This window comes from Meleagris gallopavo, chromosome 1 (genome assembly GCF_000146605.3).
Source record: "Meleagris gallopavo isolate NT-WF06-2002-E0010 breed Aviagen turkey brand Nicholas breeding stock chromosome 1, Turkey_5.1, whole genome shotgun sequence".
Taxonomy (NCBI): Eukaryota; Metazoa; Chordata; class Aves; order Galliformes; family Phasianidae; genus Meleagris; species Meleagris gallopavo.
In genome coordinates this window covers 180666281-180687684 of record NC_015011.2, presented here as the reverse complement: position 1 = coordinate 180687684, position 21404 = coordinate 180666281, and the positions used below count along the sequence as shown (strand labels likewise).

Below are 21404 nucleotides of genomic sequence, written 5' to 3'. Positions count from 1 at the left end.
TAGAGTGTAAATGTTGAACCAGCAATCAAGGGTAGTGACTAGCTTTCAAGCTAGCTGTTTAGTAACTTCGTCCAGTAAACTCGATTTCCATCATTGCTCAACACTTAGTAGGAAGTCCTGTGCCCATAAGCAACTTGATATTCTCCTGCTCTTGTCCTTGGAGCTTTCAGCCTGGATACTCTCTACTTAACTTGTGCTCATACAACAGTTTGTCTCTGAGGGAGTGAGAGGATATCAAGCACTATTTATGCTAGGCAAAAAGCCAGGAATATGCTGAATATTCAGGTTTGGACTTCAGGCAAGCTTATGATTTAAGTTTTGAAAGTATCACTTAACTTTTCCATTTTTTTCCTTTCTAATGTTGAAAAATGGCTACTTCCATCAGAAGTAAAATGAAATCATAGCTATTTAACTACAAATTTGTTTTCTCCCTCACCTTGTATTTAAAAAAAAATGTTTCTTCTCGTTATTATTGTTACAGAGCCTCTTCATGTGAAGCTGAACTTCAGAATTTAGTGCATCAAATTGGCATCATAGTAAACAGCAAGAAAGTAGAATGGGAAAGGAAGATGAAAGCTTTCAAAGCACAGATGGATATCCAGCATCAAGAATTAGCAAGTGCCCAAAGCAAACTGGATCAAAAAGATCAAGAGGTATTTGAAAATATCAGATCTGTAAAAAAGTTTATATCCTGTGAAGAAGTGAATAGTGTGATCACAATGCTCTGTTTGTAGGCTTGTTTGATCTATCATGCAAAAATACCAAACTCTTTGGAGGTCACAAATTATCTTTACTATTTTGATTTAAAGTGGGCTTCTGTTCTGAAAAGTGATTGTAAAAATGTCATTCAAAGTCCCGTATTTCTTTTATTTATTTCCTTAAAGTTTAAATCAAATATTCTCAGATTAGCTTTGAAAAGATAATTTGATTTTTTTTCCTAGATGACTATACTTCTACTTTAATCAGAAATTTTAAATGGAAAAACGCAGTTCCAAAAGTTTGACAAAATTATGTCACTGTAATTCATATTAATACACCATTTTTATCATTTCACATGCTGCACTGGCTTTGAATGTTAATTTCAAACTGAAGGCACCAGTGGATCTGATATCAACTGCAGTTCAAGTCGTGTGTGCTGAATATTGTTTCAGAAGTATCGGTGAATCCTGGCATGACATTCAGCTCTATTGCAAGACATCTGAAGTTAGGTGTTAGGTGTTTACATGTGGGTGTCCTCGTGTGAGCTAGCAGCCAGTGGGAGTCTTAAAATGAATCTCCCTAACAAACAACTGTAGGAACTTGCCCTTTGTCACTGCAGTCAGAGGAGCCAAGAGAATAATTCAGCTAGCCAGTCCTTAAAGCATCAATCTATTTGCTCATGCACAGATGTTATGTGAAATATTTTAGCATATTGCAACTAGCTTCCAGCTGCCTCTCCAAAAAAAACCTAGGTGTCATGTACGCTCTTTGTCATATTTCCCATGTCTCTGTGAAAATCTCAGATAATTCAAGATGTAAACAATTCAAGCAAAATTCTTATGTTGGGACACAGCAGTTCATTTATATAGTTGGGTCAGAAAAGCTTCGTTAAGGGATCTTTCACGACAGACTCACATGGTTTTATCATTAATTCATAATATAATATGCAGTTTGCTGCAATCTATTTTTGTGGTGTGTTTCTAACTGTAGGTGGAACTACTTTGTCAGCAACTGGAAAACTTACAGAAAACTAACTGCGAAATGGCTCAGAATTACGAAACTCAGCTTTGTGTGCTTAAATCTCAAGTAAGAAAAATATCAGTTTCATTATTTTCTGATTGCATTAATAAAAAAGTCATACATGTCCTACGGTATAAATACACTTTTATGGATTTTGGGCCCCTCACTGCAAGAAAGACATTTAGGCCCTGAAGCAGGTTCAAAGAAGGGCGACGAAGCTGGTGAGGGGTCTGGAGCACAGGTCTTATGAGGAGTGGCTGAAGGAGCTGGGATTGTTCAGTCTGGAGAAGAGGAGGCTCAGTGGAAACCTTATTGCTTTCTATAACTACCTGAAGGGAGGTTGCAGTGAGCTGGGAGTCGGCCTCTTCTCTTGCGTAACTGGTGATAGGATTAGAGGAAATGGCTTCAAGCTGTGCCAGGGGAGATTTAGGCTGGACATTAGGAGATACTTGTTTTCTGAAAGAGTGGTCAGGGACTGAAATGGGCTGCCTAGGGAGGTGGTAGAGTCACCAACCCTGGAGGTGTTCAAGGAACATTTGAATTTTGTGTTGAGGGACATGGTTTAGTGAGAACTATTGGTGATAGGTGGATGGTTGGACTGGATGATCTTGTAGGTCTTTTTCAACCTCGGTGTTTCTGTGCGTGATTCTGTGTGAATTGTGCAATCCAAATGATGCTGACTGTAGCTTCTAACCTGGCTCCATTGTCCTTCTGTACTGACACGTACAAACTCTTTGGATGGATTTTGATGTGAAGACAAGTATTTAATTTTCTGACTATGGACTACTAACCTATAACCTTGGTGAATGAATAGAACACATAATTAGATTCATGCTAATATGATTTGGATGCACATTAAGAATTCTGAGATTTAAACTGCTCTTGCCACTACTTGGCTATAGATTTTTTTCTGTTATCTGAGTAAGTGTAATTAAAACTTCCCTGTGATCACACTTACCACAGAATTCTTAAGTTGTCTAAATTGGGAATCATTATTTTCACTTAGAGGTGATAACTCTTAGCATCTACAGTCCATCAAGCCAATAAAAAGAGAATTTATTTGTAAGATTATGTCTTGTTTGGATTTTGTGTTGAGGGACATGGTTTAATGAGTATTATTGGTGATGGGTGGATGGTTGGACTGGATGATCTTGAAGGTCTTTTCCAATGTTGATGTTTCTGTGATTCTGTGATTCTGTGATCCTTTCTCTCCCTTCTTTTGGTTCTTATCTTCACTTGCACATTATACCTCCTTTAACAATGTACACTCTTAAGAGCTGCCATTTAATTTTGCACAAATAGGGTGGTAACATTTACATCATTGTATCTTTCTGTGCAGATGTTGTCTTAAAATCCCTTGCAATTTTTGTTTCTTCCTAATCTTGACAGAAATAGAAAGGGTTGCTTTTACTAGCTCTCCCTAACAGTGTTTAGACTAATCAGAACAAATTTCTCTATGGTAACAATTCTTCTGTAGTCCTCGGTGCTTTTTATCCTTGATACTAATATGAGCAACTGTTTAATGAGCAACCTTCCCTCAGAAGGTTTATATTCCAGTTGACTGCAATAAAGTATTATTTTGTGTTAGAGAAATAGTTCCTGATAGGTAGTCTGAAACTCTTAAACCACACTTTTGCACTCATTCAAATGTATAGCATTTTGTTATAATTAAATAGCAAAAACTAAAGGGATTCATCTTAATTATTTTCTGTTTTTGCTTTTGTTTTTCCTATAGTGATACTTAGTTCCTCTAATTTTGGAAATGACCGAAAACCTTTGGCACAAGAAGGAGAATCCATTCTTGTTCTAAGCACTTTAGCAACTAAGTACCTCTAGAATTTAATGTCCGAGTCTGAGCTGCGTCATGCTCCCTTTAGGAATGGAAGGAGTCCTTTAGGATGGAAGGAATTGAACATTCTGGAATACGATTCCTCTCAGTGTATGATGAGAATTGAGAGAGGTGAAATGTATAAGCATTTGAGGGCAGCTCTTTCTAACTCTAAATAGCGGAGTCCTCCCCAGGCTCATGTAGAGTAGCAAACTGTTCAGTGACCACACTTCTGAAGAATTTTGTATATTTTGATACTTTCCTGATTCTGCTTTTGACACCTAAGCCATGCCTTCATAGCAAGATCAATAAGCAGAACAGTATTTGGGGTCTAATTCTCAAAGATACTCTTTGGAACTCCACGATTCCAGAAGAAAGCAAGCACCCCATGCATAACATTTCATCAATTTCCATTATAGAAAAGAAACATACAAACCTCAAATATTTTAATGATAATCCTTCATTTTTGTTGATGAGGCACCCTTTAAAATTGTTAACACAAGATGGCAGTAAACAAGTGTAAAAATTTCACGTAAGCACCATAGGAAATGACACTACGGGTAAAGGGGACATAAAAACCTTCAGCATAATTAAGTAGTTGTCAAATGAACCTACTTGAAATGTTAGTTTACATTTAAGAGAGAGCTTAGTTCATCTCTAACAAATTCATTTTATTAAATGTTTCTTTAATGTATTGATTAAATAGTAGAATGTTGAACTTGCAGTAGGCCACTCTAGTTTAATGAGAACTTTGGTCACACAGTCATCCTTGATAGATTCTGTATCTTCCCCTCTGCTTTTATTTTTAGTTTTTGAAGCTGACACATAGTTATGACAAGCTATTAAAACAAAAAAATCGTCAAAGTAGAGAAATAAGTAAAGAAAGCCCAGAGACATCATTTCTACTGAACAATTTAAGGAAGAAAATGGAGGTAAGAATATTTTGTTACCACCTTCTATTTTTAGTATGCCTCTAGAATTAATTTCTTGATTACAGCTGCAAACTCTAAGTATCTCTTCTTCTACAAAAGACACGTAAGAAAAGGTGCATAGTTTAATATTCAAGTTTTATTCTTTCACTGAAGTTTTATTAGTGTTGTTGATAGTTTTATGAGTTAACATACATCATTTGCTTCATAAACGTATTGATAAATAAATTTTACTTCCTGTAAGTGTACTGGAGAGTATCATATGTTCAGGCATGAGAGTTTTTGCATGTGCTGGATTTTGTCACATGATATCTACCGTTAACATAAGTCTTATAGACTTCAGGACAACTTCTATTGTGTAGTAGTAGATAGAATAAGGATTTAAGACTGAAAAAACTGTTTGTTATACACGTATCCTGTCAGTACTTACACGTCTGAGGTCATCCACAGCTTTGACTTCAGTACTTAGTCTCCCTAGGTTACACATTAACAAGGATAAGGCACTCAAAAATACAGTCTGCAGAACCCAACATATTAAGTGGGGAACTAGGTGATCTGTGATGTTGAGGATAGGATTCAGTCAACTTCTCTGTTCAACCAGACACAGAAAGTATTTTAGCTGACTTATTCTTGGATTCAGTAAGATGCTGATCTCTAATCGGAATTCCCAGCCTTGAATTCTCAAGAGTTTGAAGTTCCATTATTATCTGCTGAATAGTTAAATATTTACTGAGCCAATGGGAGAGTTACCCTGCACAGAAAATTGGCATCTATAGAGTGTAATTCTACATGGCAGCTTCTCCTCAAATACTCTTGTGGGTACATTCACTGGCACAGAAACATAGGACTGAGCAATGTAGTCTCTAGCTCTATTAATTTTTCCTTCTGCTTTTTTACTTAACCAGTACATTTTCTTTGCAAAAGGAAACAACTTCCAGAAGAGAAATTCCAGAAACTGTTGAAAAACAGTGTGTAGTTTATTATGTAGAAAATTAACGCGAGGAGATTCTGGTTCAGATTTTGTTTGGAGAGAAGATTATTAAACTGAGTCTTTCCTAGACTGGAGAGCAGTCTATCCTCTAGTCTGATGTAGCATAGAAGGATCAAAAAAAATAATCAATATTTTCTCCAGCCATCCTTTACAGAGATCATGAAAAAATTAATGTGTGCTTCAAGCATTCACTGACCTGGGTTCTGTAGGGAAAGTAAGCAAAAGAATACCAGTGGAAACTAAGTGTGAGCTAGTTGCATAGCTTTTAAGCATTGTGAGGACTTAGATGCTCATGATTTAGATTTATATAGATGTATGGTGGTAGACAATTTAAACACTTGGAGAACTCCACAAATGAAATCTTAAGAGCTGACAAATTTTAAATACTTTCATACTTAAATTACAATTAAAAAGTGTTTTAGGATCTGTGTTTTGATCTTTCCTATCCTTCCTGTTATGTCGTAACACGTAGGAGCAACTTCTGCCACCTTCAGGTCACTTTACATAACACATAAATGATGTCTCTGCCACATGGAAGAGTCCTTCTCATCAGAAAATTTGCTAAGCTCTAGATTTCAGCATAGGTACCAGCATCTGCCACTGCAAGAACAATAAATGGGTTATACATTGATAATTGACTAAATATATCACTAGTCTGAAACTGTCTGATCCAGCTAATTTGAGAATGACCTCATTCAAGATTAAAATGAGAAAATAATGTAAGACAATTCTATTGTTTGATTAATTAAGCAGTATGAAGAATGATTGCTTGAAATATATACAGGAAATTCTAGTATTTAGGAAATAATCAGTGTTGAAAATCTACTACACTCAGCGGTCCTTTAGTAAGGCCTTAAACCTAACCTTAAGTCCTCATTTAGCAGACCGAAACTGCATCTGTATGACATTTTGTGAAATTGAAGGTTTTTGTTCATTTAAAATACCAAAGCACACATTATGAAAGCTAAAACTTGTATTAATCTATGTTGAAAAGCATTTGATTTCATTTCAGTAGCTCTGTGTGTGTATGTGTGTATTAGAGGAATACGTCAGTTTAAGATAATTATAAAAACTCATCTCCTTTTTTGGGACCAACGTTTCCATTGTGAAAAAGGCAGATCTTATAAAGGCTTATAAGAGCATTTTTCTTTTCACTATATAAACCAATATCACAGAATCACAGAATGGCCAGGGTTGGAAGGGACCTCAAGGATCATGAATCTCCAGCCCCCCTGCCACATGCAGGGCAATATACACTGTCATTTTGCTAATTGTTAATCCAAACAAGAAGAAATAGAACTTTATTAGCTGTGGAGCTCTCCCATTTATTTGTACAATATTACCTTTAAAGTCAGCTGTGACAAGAATACAAGACCTAAGAAAAAATTCAAACAGTGTAAATAGGAATATAAATACAAATATATGTCAATACAAGCGTATGTAAATAAATACAAAATAATTCTATTTATATATAAATCTAAACACAAACACAAAACTATTATTAGCAAAAGCTGATTGTAATAACATTTGTTGAAAACTTTTTCTTCAAACAAAGTGAAGTAAGGAAAAAATTCCAGAAGCAGCAATTGAACAACTTTACAAGAAGTAAAATTTATTCACTGTAGCTGCTGTTCCTTTGTTGAAGAAAAGGAACAACCAAAAAAAGCACTCAAAATATTTGTCTGATATTAAGTGTTTGATCCCACGCTGATTACTCTTACTTTTCTTTAAAGTCACAGGAGCTGCCTACTTTCCAATATAATTGGTGTTTTATACTCATAACGCTAAGATTTACAGCAATTAAAGTGATTTTAAATACTTTACCATTTCTATTCAGTGATTGAGACCTTGGTGTACTGATGGACAGTCGGCTGAGTATGAGCCAGCAGTTTGGCCAGGTGGCCAAGAAGGCCAATGGCATCCTGGCTTATATCAGGAATGGTGTGGTGAGCAGGAATAGGGAAGTCATTGCTCACTTGGCACTGGTGAGGCCTCACCTCGAGTGCTGTGTTCAGTTTTGGGCACCTCAGTACAGAAAGGACATTGAGGTGCTGGAGCAGGTCCAAAGAAGGGCAACAAGGCTGGTGAAGGGCTTGGAGAATATGCCCTGTGAGGAGAGACTGAAGGAACTGGGGCTGTTTAGTCTGGGGAAGAGGAGGCTGTTGGGAGACCTTACTGCTCTCTTCAAATACCTCAAAGGCAACAAGAATGGGGTTGGTCTCTTCTCACTGGTGACAGGAGACAGGATGAGGGGAAATGGCCTCAAGTTGCACCAGGGTAAGTTTAGGTTGGATATCAGGAAAAACTTCTTTACAGAAAGAGTTGTTAAGCACTGGAATAGGCTCCCCAGGGAAGTGGTTGAGTCACCATCCCTGGATGTGTTTAAGAACCATTCGGATGTGGTGCTCAGGGATGTGATTTAGCGGAGGGTTGATAGCAAGGGTAGTGTAGTTGGGTTGTAGTTGGACTCGATGATCTTTAAGATTTTTTCCAACCTGAGTGATTCTATGATTCTATGAATATAAGCATAGAATCATCACCCAAGTTTTTTAGATTACCAGCCTCTAAGATGATTTTTTTCCAGAGAGGGTGCCTTGTGGCTGGATGGCTGTTTTATATCATTGGTCTTCTTCTTTCCAAAATTATGGAAAGATTACATATCAGCTACAGAACTACGCATTTCTTAGAATGATAAAATTAATGAATTATTTAGATTAAGGAAAAGGGTAATTTTCCTTCTGCTTAGTAATTTTGTTTTGCTGTCTTTCAGGAATTTCAAGACAAATCAAGAGAATGGGATAAGAAAGGGACAGTCTTCCAAAATCATCTCATTTATTTAGATGCTCAGCAAAAATTATTGTCTGAGAAATGTAATTTGTTTCAGGTAAAATTTCTACCTTCCTTCTTCAGAAGGAAGTTGAGAATTAAATGAGCTGTTTGCTCAGTTTGAGTTATTGTAATTTATGTTTTAAAATCTAAACACTCCTAAGCTTATAGCAAACATAAAAATAATATGGACACATTATTTTAAGTAAGAAAGATCCGTACTGAAAGATACTGATACATGCAGTTATTTCAATTTTGTTTTCCTCGTGTAATATAAATAAATCTCACAATGAAAACTACAATATTTCCTCTAAAGATAGCTGTAAAAAGCAATGTGGACTTAGATTTATTGTCTGTGCTATTTGCTAACATAGATAGGTTGCTCTGAAAGTAATGTCTCATTCATTTCCATGGAAGTTGCAACAGATACAAAGAGAACAATAACACTGTTTGATCGAGCAAATTCTCAGCTGCAGAACATTATTTTCAACATATTCACCACAATTAGCTCTGCATTTTTGCCAGCCACAAAGATGAGCCTGCACACCAGACTTGTGAATGTCTGCACCAGCAGAGATGAGGTGCTGTCACTGTCACCACTGCAGTGACGTACCACCCACTGCTTCGCTGTGCTCACATCCACTGTTTGGTCTGCATAAACATTCAGTAAGCATTAATGAATGTCAATGTGGAATTTTTTCCACACTGAGAAATTAAATTTCACACCTTTGCTTCCTCCACACTTCCATGTCAGACTCCATTTTGTCAGATTGCCATTCTGCTGCCCATCTGTCATATGGCAACAAAATGTAACAGAACATTGGCAGGAAATTTCAACCTTTACTGCCATCCCACCAACATTCAACTCTGACACTGTGGGTCAACAGAAAAAAAATGGGAGGCATTACTTGCAGAGCAGTCCTTGTACAATAATTGTGATGACAAGTTATTGAAATATAACTTCCACTGTAGATAGTACATCCCACTCCTATTTGGTCAAAATATGAAGCTCCCTCAAATCTAAGATATCCCCTTACTATTTGAGGATCATAAATGAACATTAACTTAATTTATACACAAAAAACTGAATCCCTCTATGCTGCTCCAAAAGCTCACTTAGATATGTTTGCTAGGTTACTTATACATTTTCGATCATAGTTTTCATCTTTCAGTTACCATTCAGACCATTCTTGGTTTTGTGATCCATTTTTTACCTATCAGTTCACATAGTTCTTTGTTGTATTTATTCTTTAGCCTACTTGTATAGCATATTTTTTATTGTTGTAAATATTTCCATTCTAGAACAAAGAATACATTTAATGATTTCTTGATGACCTATTGTGCTCTAAAAAAAATTAAAGAAATAACTTAAATATTGTTTGGGCTACAAAACAGCTCAAAATGAAGCATGGGGAAGCCAATTACATTGCTCACTGGTAAACCTCTTTTCCAGTGGGACTAAGCTCACTGAATCTTAATCTAGTGAAATATGTTCTTAATAATTCCGATGAGACTCTTTACCCATATCCACTATTTCCAAGGATGACAGTTACATTTCGTTTACAGATGTGGAAAGCATTCTTTTGCTGTTACTGAACTTTCATACAAATGGCTGAAAAAAATATGTCTTTGACTTGACAAATCCACTGGCTGGTGCATGTTGAGTTGATTGTACAATTAGATAAGTCAAAGTAGAGTACTCATAATGATCATCCACATTTTTCTGTCAAAGTTCAAATGGCTATCATCAGTGAACTCTCTTTGAAGACAGCTTTCATCACAACTGTAACATCATACGAGTAACATCAGGCTAGTTTATTAATGATAAGTTTGATGTATTGTTTCTAAAGCAGTAATAGATTCTGCATCTTTGGTCCAAATTTTCCTCTGTAAGGTCTTTGATTTCCAAAATCAAAACTTTTATTTCACAGGATACTTTGACATCTTTGCATGTCAAACTCCATAACTTAGATGTTGGGGACCCTAATCTGTTAGCCACATACATTAGATTTACCTGCCAACTTATATAGGCTTTTTATTTAATATGCAGCCTGTAGTCCATTTCAGCCAGCACAAGTTAAGAGAACACAATCAATGAAATCAAAAGGAGTCCAAAGAAAGAATTCCTTTTTGCAGTCGTTATCAAGGAAATATAATATATGCAGCACCACTTATTTTTTATTTAAATTTTCTTGCTCAACTTGATCTCTTCACATGATATACGGTTTGCAGGTTATTTTTTGTTGTCATTTTTCAGCTAATTCTGAATTTCAGTCTTCTGAAAGATTAGTGCTGCTGTGTCCAAGTGGAAGGATCTGTATGGATAATTTTTCAAACAGTTACCATAGTGATTGTGGTTCTTCACACTGTCTGTGAATTCACAAATACCACCAGTACCTATTTTCTGAAGTTTTCTTTTTAGAATTATTTAATGAGTACAAGAAATTGAAGCAACTGAGTGGACTACAAGACTGTTTCCAGAGATGCTGAATGTGCAAATGATTTTTCCACAAGATTAACAATAATGATTTAAAAAAATAATAATAATACAGTTACTGCAGTAACTGAGCTACAAACTGCATACTACTCACCTTTTACTCAAAGGTTAATGCCAATCCTGAGGCATACACGCACATCTCCTACTGAGTTCATTATATCAAAGAGAAACATTTCTCTCAAATCATTTGTTATAGGTAACTGCTTTGAGTAGGTCATCATAATCACCTTTTCATTTGTGAGGCTAATTAATATCAAAGTGCTAGGGGAAATACACAACAGAGAAAAATTCTTGAAAAAATTCTGTACCCTTGTAAGTTTTAGAAATGTTATTCTCACTGAACATGACGAACTTGAGGCTAAGGAAAGGAAATATCTTTTAGAATAGTGATACAAACCTTTCCAAAGGTGCCATCTTTTCTAAGCAAGTCCTGATGAAGAAAATGGAAATTAGCTTAATCATTTCAGTAGAACTGTTTGGACCTGAAAATTTAGATGTAATTATTGAATTTCATTAAAAATATGTTATTGTTTTATAGAAGCAAACTCAGAGTTATCAATTCCAGATGAGCAATAAGAAACAAAACCAGGGAGAGATTGTTAAATATGGCCAACCTGAAACAGAAAAGGATGGGTTAACTGTTGAAAAGCTAAGGGCAGCAGTGAATGAAATGAAAATAAGCAGGAATAGACTAGAAGAGGAAAATCTGAAACTCCGTGAGGATCTAAAAATGTTCCAAAGCCAGTGTCAGGTAATAACACATTTTGTTTTCCATAAATGCTGTGGAATAAATTTTGGAGCATTATTTTAATATGACTATACTTTAAAAAGTAGTTCTAGGATGCCTATATGCAAGATCTGTACAGTTTTATGCATATTCTTTGCAGAAAAATGGAATGAGCTATGAGCAGTCGATTTTTTGACTAAGATGTGACAAACATTTGATATGCAGTAGTATATCTTATTCTTGTCTATTTACCTCGATTTTTATAACTTTCCTCTCCCTGTAGCACCACAGAGTGAATTATCTTAATTCACTTGGCTCCTTGTATAAAAATTATTCGTATTGAATGTCTTTATCTGGCTTACATCTTGTTGCACAAAGTGCTCTTTACATACTAAATAAGTGGATATAAAAGTCTATGATGTAGTTTATTGTTCTAAGAATACTCTTCAGTGCAATGAATGTCTAGGCTGGCAGCATTGACGCATGAGATTTTATCCTATCTCTAGCTTAACATTTTTCTGCTCCTTTATGGAGACAGCTGTTTGTGCCTCTTCCTTTGATCATAATCTATGGATTCTTACAAGACCGAGATATCACAGAATCATAGAATGTCTTGAGATGGAAGGGACTCAAGGGATCATCAAGTTCCAAGACCCTGCCACTTGCAGGGTTGCCAACCGCTAGATCTAGTACTGGATCAGATTGCCCAGGGCCCCAACCAGCCTGGCCTTAAACACCTCCAGGGATGGAGCATTCATAATCTTTCTGGGAAACCTGTTCCAGCGCCTCACCACTCTCTCAGTAAAAATCTTCCTCCTGATATCTAATCTAAATCACCCCTCCTTTAGTTTAAAACCATTCTCCCTTATCCTATCACAGTGTACTCTTGTAAAAAGCTGGTTTCCCTCATGTTTATAAACTCCCTTCAAATACTGCAAGGCCACAACAAGGTCTCCCCTCAGCCTTCTCTTTTCCAGGCTGAACAAGGCCAGGTCGTTCAGCCTGTCCTTGTAGGGGAGGTGCTCCAGTCCTTGGAATATTTTCGTGGCCCTCCTCCAAAAGCTCCATATCTTAACTGTTTTGGGGACCCCAGTCTTGGATGCAGTACTCCAACTGGGGCCTCACAAGGGCAGAGTAGAGAGAGACAATCACCTCTCTTGCCCTGCCGGCCACTCGTCTTCTGTGTATGCAGGGAACCCAGAATATCATTGGTTTTCCAGGCTACAGGCATTGCTGTCTCAGGTTGTTTTTCATCAACCGGGACCCCTAAGTCCTTCTCAGCAAGCCTAGTCTCAAGGAGCTTTTCTCACAGTTTGTATACGTATCTGGGATTACTTCAACCCAAGTGCAAAGCCTTGCACTTTGCTTTCTTGAACCTCACTATGTTCACAAAGGCCCAACTCGAGTTTATCAAAGCCCTTCTCAATGGCATCCCTTCCTTCTGATGTATCAACTGTACCACTCAGCTTGGTGTGACCAGTAAACTTGCTGAGGGTGCACTCAATCCCATCATCTATGTCACTGAGAAATATGTTAAAGAGTACCAGACCCAAGACAGTCCCCTGGGGAGCAGTGCTCATTACTGGCCTCCACATGGACATAGAGCCATTGACCACCACCTTCTGGATGCGACTTTCCAACCAATTCCACCGAATTGTCCACCCTTCAAACCTGTATCTCTCCAGTTTAGAGAGAAGGTTGTGGTGGGAGACCATGTCAAAGACCTTGCAGAAGTCCAGATAGGTGACACTGGTCACCTTCCCTTTGTCCATCAGTGCTGTCACTCCATCACAGAAGGCCTATAGATTGATCTGGAACGACCTTCCCTTGGTGCAGCCATGTTGGCTGTCTCAAAACACCTGCTTGTTCCTGATGTGCCTTAACATATCCTCCAGGAGAATCTGTTTGTGATCTTCCAGGACACAGAGGTGAGGCTCACCAGCCTTTAGTTCCCCAGGTCTTCCTTTTCTGTAAATGGGAGTGATATTTTTCTTTTTCCAGTTCCCAGGGACTTCATCTGACAGCTACAGCTTTTCAAATATAATGTAGAGCATCACAGCAACCACATCAGCCAGCTCTCTCAGGACCCTGGGTTGCATGTTGCCTGGCCCTTTGAACTTGTACACATTTGGTCTCATGAGTTGGTCTTGGACTTGCCCCACCAGTGCAGTGCGGGGGAGTTTGCTCCCTCAGTGGGGAGTTTTTTACCTCATATCTTCAACCTTTTATTAGCAAAGATTGAAAGAGATCAAGAATAAGATTTTAATTTCTATTTTCTTTTTCCAGTAACATGATTTTGCTTATTAATCTAGGCACTTCAATATTCAGGAATATATTGAGTGGCTTATAGTGAATTTATCTGGAGAAAGATAAATCCATGATTCTTTGGTTGGACTGGATGATCTTGAAGGTTTTTTCCAACCTTGGTGATTCTGTGAAGATCATCTATTTTTCTTAACTTCATTTAGCTTTAGTTACAATATACTTCACAGTAATTAAGAAATATGGTGGAGATTTACTTCAGGTATTGTCAGAACAACCAAATACTGTATATGTGATGTTTATACATTTGATTTGCACATTAGTTCCCCAAGCCATTGGACTGTATGCAAGTTACTGGTGTGCAAGCAAAAAGACCTGCTTTGGGGGATGTGAAAAGGTTGCTACAAACAGTAGTTGGATTAGAATATATTTGGAGCCGGGGGAGTAAGTTAGTAAGGGAGACAGGGAGAGTAGATGGCAGCATGCTGTAGCCTTCTTTAAGAAAATCTTCAAGCTAGAGGAAATATTTTTTAGGGATATCCATACGAGAAAGCAGGAAGTGCAGAGTCTGTCTGTCATGAGCCAGAAGGAGCAGGCAGATGAGCGTATGAATTCTGGATGCAGGATGAGAATAGTTGGACATGGGTTAGGAGAAGGAAGGAGATGGGAATCTTGGTGGGGACAAGACTGATTTCCATGGCAGCTAGCCTGGTAGTATGCCTCACACATCATCTATGCCTGTGACTACTTTATGTACGCTTCTACCTATTTCTTTCATACTACTAATTAGAAAGAATAGTAAAGTGTATGGAAGGTGTATTTGTTAGCTGTGAAGAAAACATGAATTTAAGAAGATCCAAACTGAGACTAAAGAGTAGTTTTCAATCTCATGAACTGAGACAAACAAACTGAGACATGAACTGAGACATGACAAACTTAGCTGCAACTAAGGCAGTTAGTACATGAGAGGCAGCTTGAGAACATCACACAAGAGATTGGTTCTTGGAAAGTCTGCATTAAGTCAGCCAGTGGACACTAATTTATATAGACCTACAGCATATGACTGTGTTAAAACAGTTTTGAGCAGAGTTAGAAAACAAAAGCTGATCACAAAAGTTTTGAGTCTTCCTTTTGATATCAAACATGGCAATCTTTTTCCCAAAATTAAAGAGAACATTTGGTGAATTTTTCAACTTGAAACAGTCTCTGAAAAAAGTAATATTTAATTGGATATTTTCTATACAAAACCTTATGCTTTCATTTTCATTTTGGTATTTTTACTAAGTGCAGTAATTTTCTGGTTTTTTTAATGATGCGTGAAACTCTTGACCTGAAGTTCTGTTTCAAGTATCATTGCTGTTACTGCTGTGGCTGCTGTTATTGCTGGTATTACTACGTTTCACAGGAGGAAATACAACTTCTGTAAATGTGCATGGAGATTGCAGTGTGCTACAGGTTATTTGACTTCCACTACAACTGTGAAGCATTCCCCTTATCCACTGCATAATCAAATCAGAGGTGTACACACACACCTCAAATTAATGTATTATGCACCAGTTGTGGCTATCTCTTAAATGTTGAAGTCATTAAGATGATCATAAGCAAGTTCCTGCTGACAATTTTAAAAATTCATTAAGCTTTAGTTCACTAGAATATGCCCAGACTTGCATTTCCAAGTTTAAAAAGCTCTCTCAGGCTTAATTTAACACAGGATTTGATGAATGAATCTGTATTTACAGTCCCCATAAAAAAAAACAAAAGTGCTTCATATCTGTCTTTGGCAGCTCTTTCAGCCAGAGGAAAACCCCGGGCTTCTTGGAAGGAAGGTCATTCTAATATGAGGCTCTAAGGGAAATAAACCTTTTGAAGTTTTCTGCTTGCAGTGTCATTTTTGATTCCATTTTTAAAGGAGTCTATTGCAAGTTTAGAAGTCTCATTTTTGCTTTTAAATATGGAATATATATTAGATTAAAAGGAAGAAATTATGAAAAATCCTAGTTTTTGGTGTAACCATTTTAAAGGCAAAGGATTATCATCCGTGGAAAATCCTTTTCATTTATCTAGATCTTGAATGAGGAAATGTTTCTGGGTATTGCTATTGTAAGAATCTGATTATTGTTGCTCCTTTTGTTATTTGATATCTTTAGTATGGTTTTAGCACATCTTATGGCAGTTGCTATAGGAATTCAGATTTTACGATGTCAAATATTACACATAGCATGAGGCCACATTATCAGCCAGAAATGCCAGGTAAAATGGAGACAAGATTTGTGGACTCCCTAAGAAATGTGAAAATTTGGTGATGTTGATCTAAATAGGGAGTTACCTCTACAGAGACAGAACTAGTTTTGATGTTGACTAAACACATGCCTTGTCTAAACACATAAGTCTACAGGCACCTGCTCCAAGCCTTCAGGCAACATTTAATGAAGACACACACCTATGCCTGCCTTTCTATAGCCTTGTAGTTTTCATACTTATAAAACTGGAAATGCTGTTAAGAAAAAAATGCAAGCTACTTACAGTAAAAATTCTTACACATGAAGCATTGTTCACATGTGAAGAAGTTATTGAATAAAGCAAACCATATATTTTAGATACGTTTAGTGTAACAAAGAAATTTGCAATGATATTTCCTATGATAGTTTCAGAGATATGCACTGAAAGACTGCAAAAGCTGAAGAATGTTCAGCATCTGATCTTTGGACATTTCTGGAGAAAGGAGATGACATGGAAGCAATGCCTTCTTCAGAGATACAACTCAGAATAAAAGAATTTATATCTTTTCAAACACATTATACAGGCGTCAGAAATGATCATAAAATCATAGAATCATGGAATTATTTGGCCTTTGTTCCATCCCCCCTGCTATAGGCAAAGACACGCACCAAACTGGGTTGCTCAAAGCCCCATCCAGCCTGGCCTTGAACACGTCCAGGGAGGGGACATCCACCACTTTGCTGGGCAACCTGTTCCAGTGTCTCACCACCCTCACAGTAAATAATTTCTTCCTAACATCTTGTCTAAATCTACCCACTTCCAGTTTGAAGCCATTTTCCCTCGTCCTTTTGCTACCTGCCCTTATGAAAAGTCCCTCCCCAGCTTTTCTGTAGGCCCCCTTCAGATACTGGGAGGCCATGATAAAGTCCTTCTGGATCCTTCTCATCTCCAAGCTTACGAGCCCCAACTCTCTCAGCCTGTCCCTATAGGGGAGGTGCTCCAGCCCTCTGATCATCTTCATGGCCCTCCTCTGGACCCGCTCCAGCAGCTCAATGTTTCTCTAGTGTTGGAGGACCCAGAATTGGACGCAGTAGTTCAGGTGGGGTCTCATGAGAGTAGAGTAGAGGGGCAGAATCACCCCCCTTGACCTGCTGGTCTCACTTCTCTTGATGCAACCCAGGATACAATTGACTTTATGGGCTGCATGCCCACATTGCTGGCTCATGTAGTTTCTTTCATCAACTGGCATGCCCAAATCCTTCTCCTTGGAGCTGTTCTCAAGCCATTCACTGCCAAACCTGTGTTTGTGTTTCAGATTGCCCCGACTCAGTTGCAGGGCCTCGCATGTGGCCTTGTTGAGCTTCATGATGTTGGCATGGGCCACTTCTCAAGCCTGTCCAGATCCCTCTGGATAGCATCTCTTTCCTTTAGCATGTCAACTGCACTACTCAGCTTGGTGTTATCTGAAAACTTGCTGAGAGTGCACTTGATCCCACTGTCCATGTCACCTACAAAGATGTTAAATAACACCAGCCCCAGCATCAGTCTCTGATGAACACCACTCATCATCAGTCTCCACTTGGACACTGAGCTGTTGACCAACACTGTCTGACTGCGACCATCTAGCTAGTTCCTTATCCAGCGAGTGGTCCATCCATCAAATTCATTTTTCTCCTATTTGGTGACCAGGATGTAATGTGGGACAGTGTCAAGTGCTTTGCACAAGTCCAAGTAGATGACGTCAGTTGCTCTTCCTTTATCTGCTGACACTGTAACTCCATGATAAAAGGCCACCAAGTTTGTCAGGCATGACTTGCCCTTGGTGAAGCCATGTTGGTTACCACAATCACCTCATCTTTATTCTCCATTGCCTTAGTAGAGCCTTCAGGAGGATCTGCTCTGTGATCTTGCCAGGCACAGAACTGACTGGTCTGTGGTTCCTTGGATCTTCTTTTTTTCCCATCTTGAAAATGTGCGTTATGTCTCCCCTTTTCCAGTCAGTGGGAACTTCAGCAGGCTGCCATGACTTTTCAAGTATGATGGATAGCAGCTTGGCGTCTTCATCTGCCAATTCCCTCAGAACCCATGGATGGATCTCATTGAGACTTGTGCACCTGCCAGTTCCTCAGGTCTCTAATCTGATCATCACTTACAGTAGGAAGATCTTCCTTCTCTCAGTTCTTACCTTTCCTTTCTGCAGCTTTGGAGGTGCAGCTAGAGCCCTTGCCAGTGAAGACTGAGTCAAAGAAGTAGTTGAATACCTCAGCTTTCTCTGTATCCCTTATGACCAAATGATGTACTAAAATAACGCATTTTGAGCTAATACTTTCTCATTTTATTTACCTTTTTGTGCATTTGTGTTTCTTTAGAACATAGAGGCAAGCTTTTCAGAGATGAGAAATGAGCTGCAATCACGGGATGCTCTCTGGAGAAAGATACAACTGGAATACCAACAGTTGCGTGCAGAATTACTGAAAATCATAGAGCTTAAGGATATGCAGGAAATGTACGTATACTAAAGACAATATTTAAGTTCATGACTACTGAGTTAATAATTTTTTTATTACATTTAGTTTAAATGTATGAAAATTTGGAGACAGACTCTTTAGCAGGGTCTGTGCTGATAAAGCAAGGGGAAATGGTTTCATAGAATCATAGGATCATAGAATCACTCAGGTTGGAAAAGTCCTTAAAGATCATCGAGTCCAACCATGACCTAACCATACTACCCTAACTGACAACCCTCCGCTAAATCATGTCCCTGAGCACCACATCCAAATGGCTTTTAAACACATCCAGGGATGGTGACTCAACCACCTCCCTGGGAAAACTCAGGGAGGGTAGATGTAGGTTAGATATAAGGAAAAAATCTGCTACAGTGAGGGTGGTGAGGCGCTGGAACAGGTTGCCTGCTGTTGTGGTGGATGTCCTATCCCTGGAGACTTTCAAGGCAAGGCTGGATACAGCTCTGGGCAACATCATCTTGCTGTGGTATCCCTGTTCACTGGAGTTGGACTAGATGGCTTTCAGAGGTCCCTTCCAATTCTAAGGATTCTGTGATTCTATGATGATTCTAAATTAAGTGTATTTAAAAAGATACTTGCAGTTCAGAGGACAGACTAAACAATTTTTGAATAAATACTTTCATATAGGATGAGATTGTATGCAATAGGAGTCAGGTGTATTAAAAGGCTTTTATGTTGCCTAGATCTTTGCAAACTGATGTATTTCATCTATTTTATTTCTTTGCTTAAAGTGCCTTTATATTCCTTGGCATTAAAACACACTGGGAGTAGTGCAATTACAATTCTTCCTAGCCTCCTTTGAGCAAAAGGTTCATATTTTTTGGTTTCTTTAATCTGCCATAACTGTCTTGAGAATATATGAAATACTAATCAATAAGAGATTTCAGGATCCTTTCTGCACACTCTTCCATTGTCCTTAATCACTAGAAATTTCTCAAGATCCAACTTGTTCTAGGCTAATTCTTGGTGTAAGCTAATTCTTTTGATATTATAAGGTAGATATTCTTGCATGTTCTGCTTATTTCATATTTTGTTTGTTTATAATTTAAAGGCATCGATCATCCTTTGTACAACTTACCGAGCAATCAGAAAATAAAAATGCTGATTTCCTACTACAAGCACAGAGTCAAAAAAGCCAACGAGAAGTGCTAAGCAAGGTACTTCATACTGTTAAGTGTTTCTAGATCTTACGCTGCAATCTTGGATTTTGAAAAGAGGATGTGAAGGATTGGCCTTGGTCATGTGAAGAGGGGAGATGGAGGATAAACTATAGTTCTTGGAGAATATGGAGTTTTCATATATGAAAAAAGCTTTCGTACATGGTAATTGTATAGTTGTGCAATTGGTATTTTGATTCTGTGTGCTCACAGCAAAGGTAATAGAAGAGGTCAGTTCTAAACATCACTGTGATTCAGATAATACCTTACAAGTAGTAAGCCCTCTAAGTTTATATGGGTAATTAATAAGTTGTAGGAGGAAAGTAGCTGTTTGTAGATGGTCTCAGATGTAACATATAGTAAGAAATCAACTGTTAAAAGTCCCTGTGGCTGGTAGCTACACAAGGCTGAGCTTGATCAGTCGTTTGCTGCACAACCCAGGGCAGTGTTTTTTCCTTTTGAGTTTGCTTCACGTTGCATTCAACATTTCAGTGCTATGTGCAGGCAGTGGTGGCATGGCACTGTGGAATCACGTATGGCTTGGGAAGTGAAAACACTTTGAGGAAGAGGATGCCCCAAACTCCCTTTACGGGCTTGGTCTGTTTTTCGCTGAGTAGCATGTAAGAAGGAACATCTGGAACTGGTGCAGCTAACTTGGATGCTGCAGCAATTTTGGCATTTTAGTCATGATCTAGCTCTTGGATTTTTTGCATCTACATCTATTTGTTTATAATTCTAGTGTTTCTCTGTGGCTTGCATAAATAAATACGAAATGCCATCTGCTACAGATTGTGGACGGTTTGAAGAGTTATTAAATGCATTCAAAGCTATTTATGCTGGTTTTGTAGTTGTATTTCTTAGATAATATAATGGTTATTGGTAGAAAGATTATGAAAACAATCTTTGTGTTGATTCTTAGGAGAGCTCTGCATAGGAGAGAAGTGCAGAAAACTTGAGCTTACATTTTATAAGTAATGGCAGAAAAATTCTTATAAATTCATTTATCATATATAATATTTCTATCATTGTTTCTTACTAAACAGTCTCCAGATTTATTTATTTATATTCCTCCAAAGTTATTTTAGGTTAAAGATATGTTCAATGCAGCCTAAGTTGACTTTGGAGCAATATAAGTAAATCATACTTAGATTCACTGGAAGAATATTTCCTTGAATTTTTTTTTTGCATAAATTCCAATTCATACAATTGACATTATTGCATTCTTTAAACATAGAATTTAAACATTTTGTGTTTTGTTCATTTCTAATACTAAATAGGCAAATGAAAACACGAGAAAGACTGAAAAAAGGTGTAAAAATTAATATAGCTATGGGCATTGTCTCGTGAAGAAAGACACTGTTGTAAAATCTCAAAAATGTCTGGCTTGGTTGGAAGAGTTGGGGTCTTGGAAGCAGGCAGCAAAAAAGTCACTAGTGAGTGGGTGGTTTGTGATGCAGTTGTATTTACTACACAACAATATATATATGTTTGGGGTTTTTTTTAAACATATTTGCAACAGATAAGAAACCATCTTTATCGAGAGGAGCCATCCCATTGCTCTGAGCAGGAAGGAATAAGGACAGAAATCTCTGACCTGACAGAAGAGCTTCATCAGAAGGAGATCACTATAGCAACTATCATGGAGAAAGCTAGTCTTCTGGAAAGACAACTAAAAATGGAGTTACAGATAAAAGACAAATTGTTAGCAAAACAACAGGTATGC

General features: G+C 37.8%; 1 protein-coding gene across 3 annotated transcripts in view; it reads left to right on the top strand.

Annotated features, from left to right (window-relative positions):
• Positions 1-484: 484 nt before the first annotated feature.
• DEUP1 (deuterosome assembly protein 1) overlaps positions 485-21404 on the top strand; it is a 37432-nt gene continuing 16512 nt past the window's right edge. Inside the window, exons 1-8 of one of the 3 annotated variants that reach the window (XM_019612289.1) lie at positions 485-653; positions 1690-1785; positions 4357-4479; positions 8238-8351; positions 11356-11541; positions 18369-18505; positions 19576-19681; positions 21201-21398. In XM_019612289.1, the coding sequence (XP_019467834.1) occupies positions 570-653; positions 1690-1785; positions 4357-4479; positions 8238-8351; positions 11356-11541; positions 18369-18505; positions 19576-19681; positions 21201-21398 (1044 nt within the window). In that variant the 5' untranslated portion in view covers positions 485-569. Of the gene's footprint in view, positions 654-1689; positions 1786-4356; positions 4480-8237; positions 8352-11328; positions 11542-18368; positions 18506-19575; positions 19682-21200; positions 21399-21404 lie in introns of all 3 variants that reach the window. The other 2 variants (XM_019612288.1, XM_019612290.1) reach the window with 2 other exon arrangements.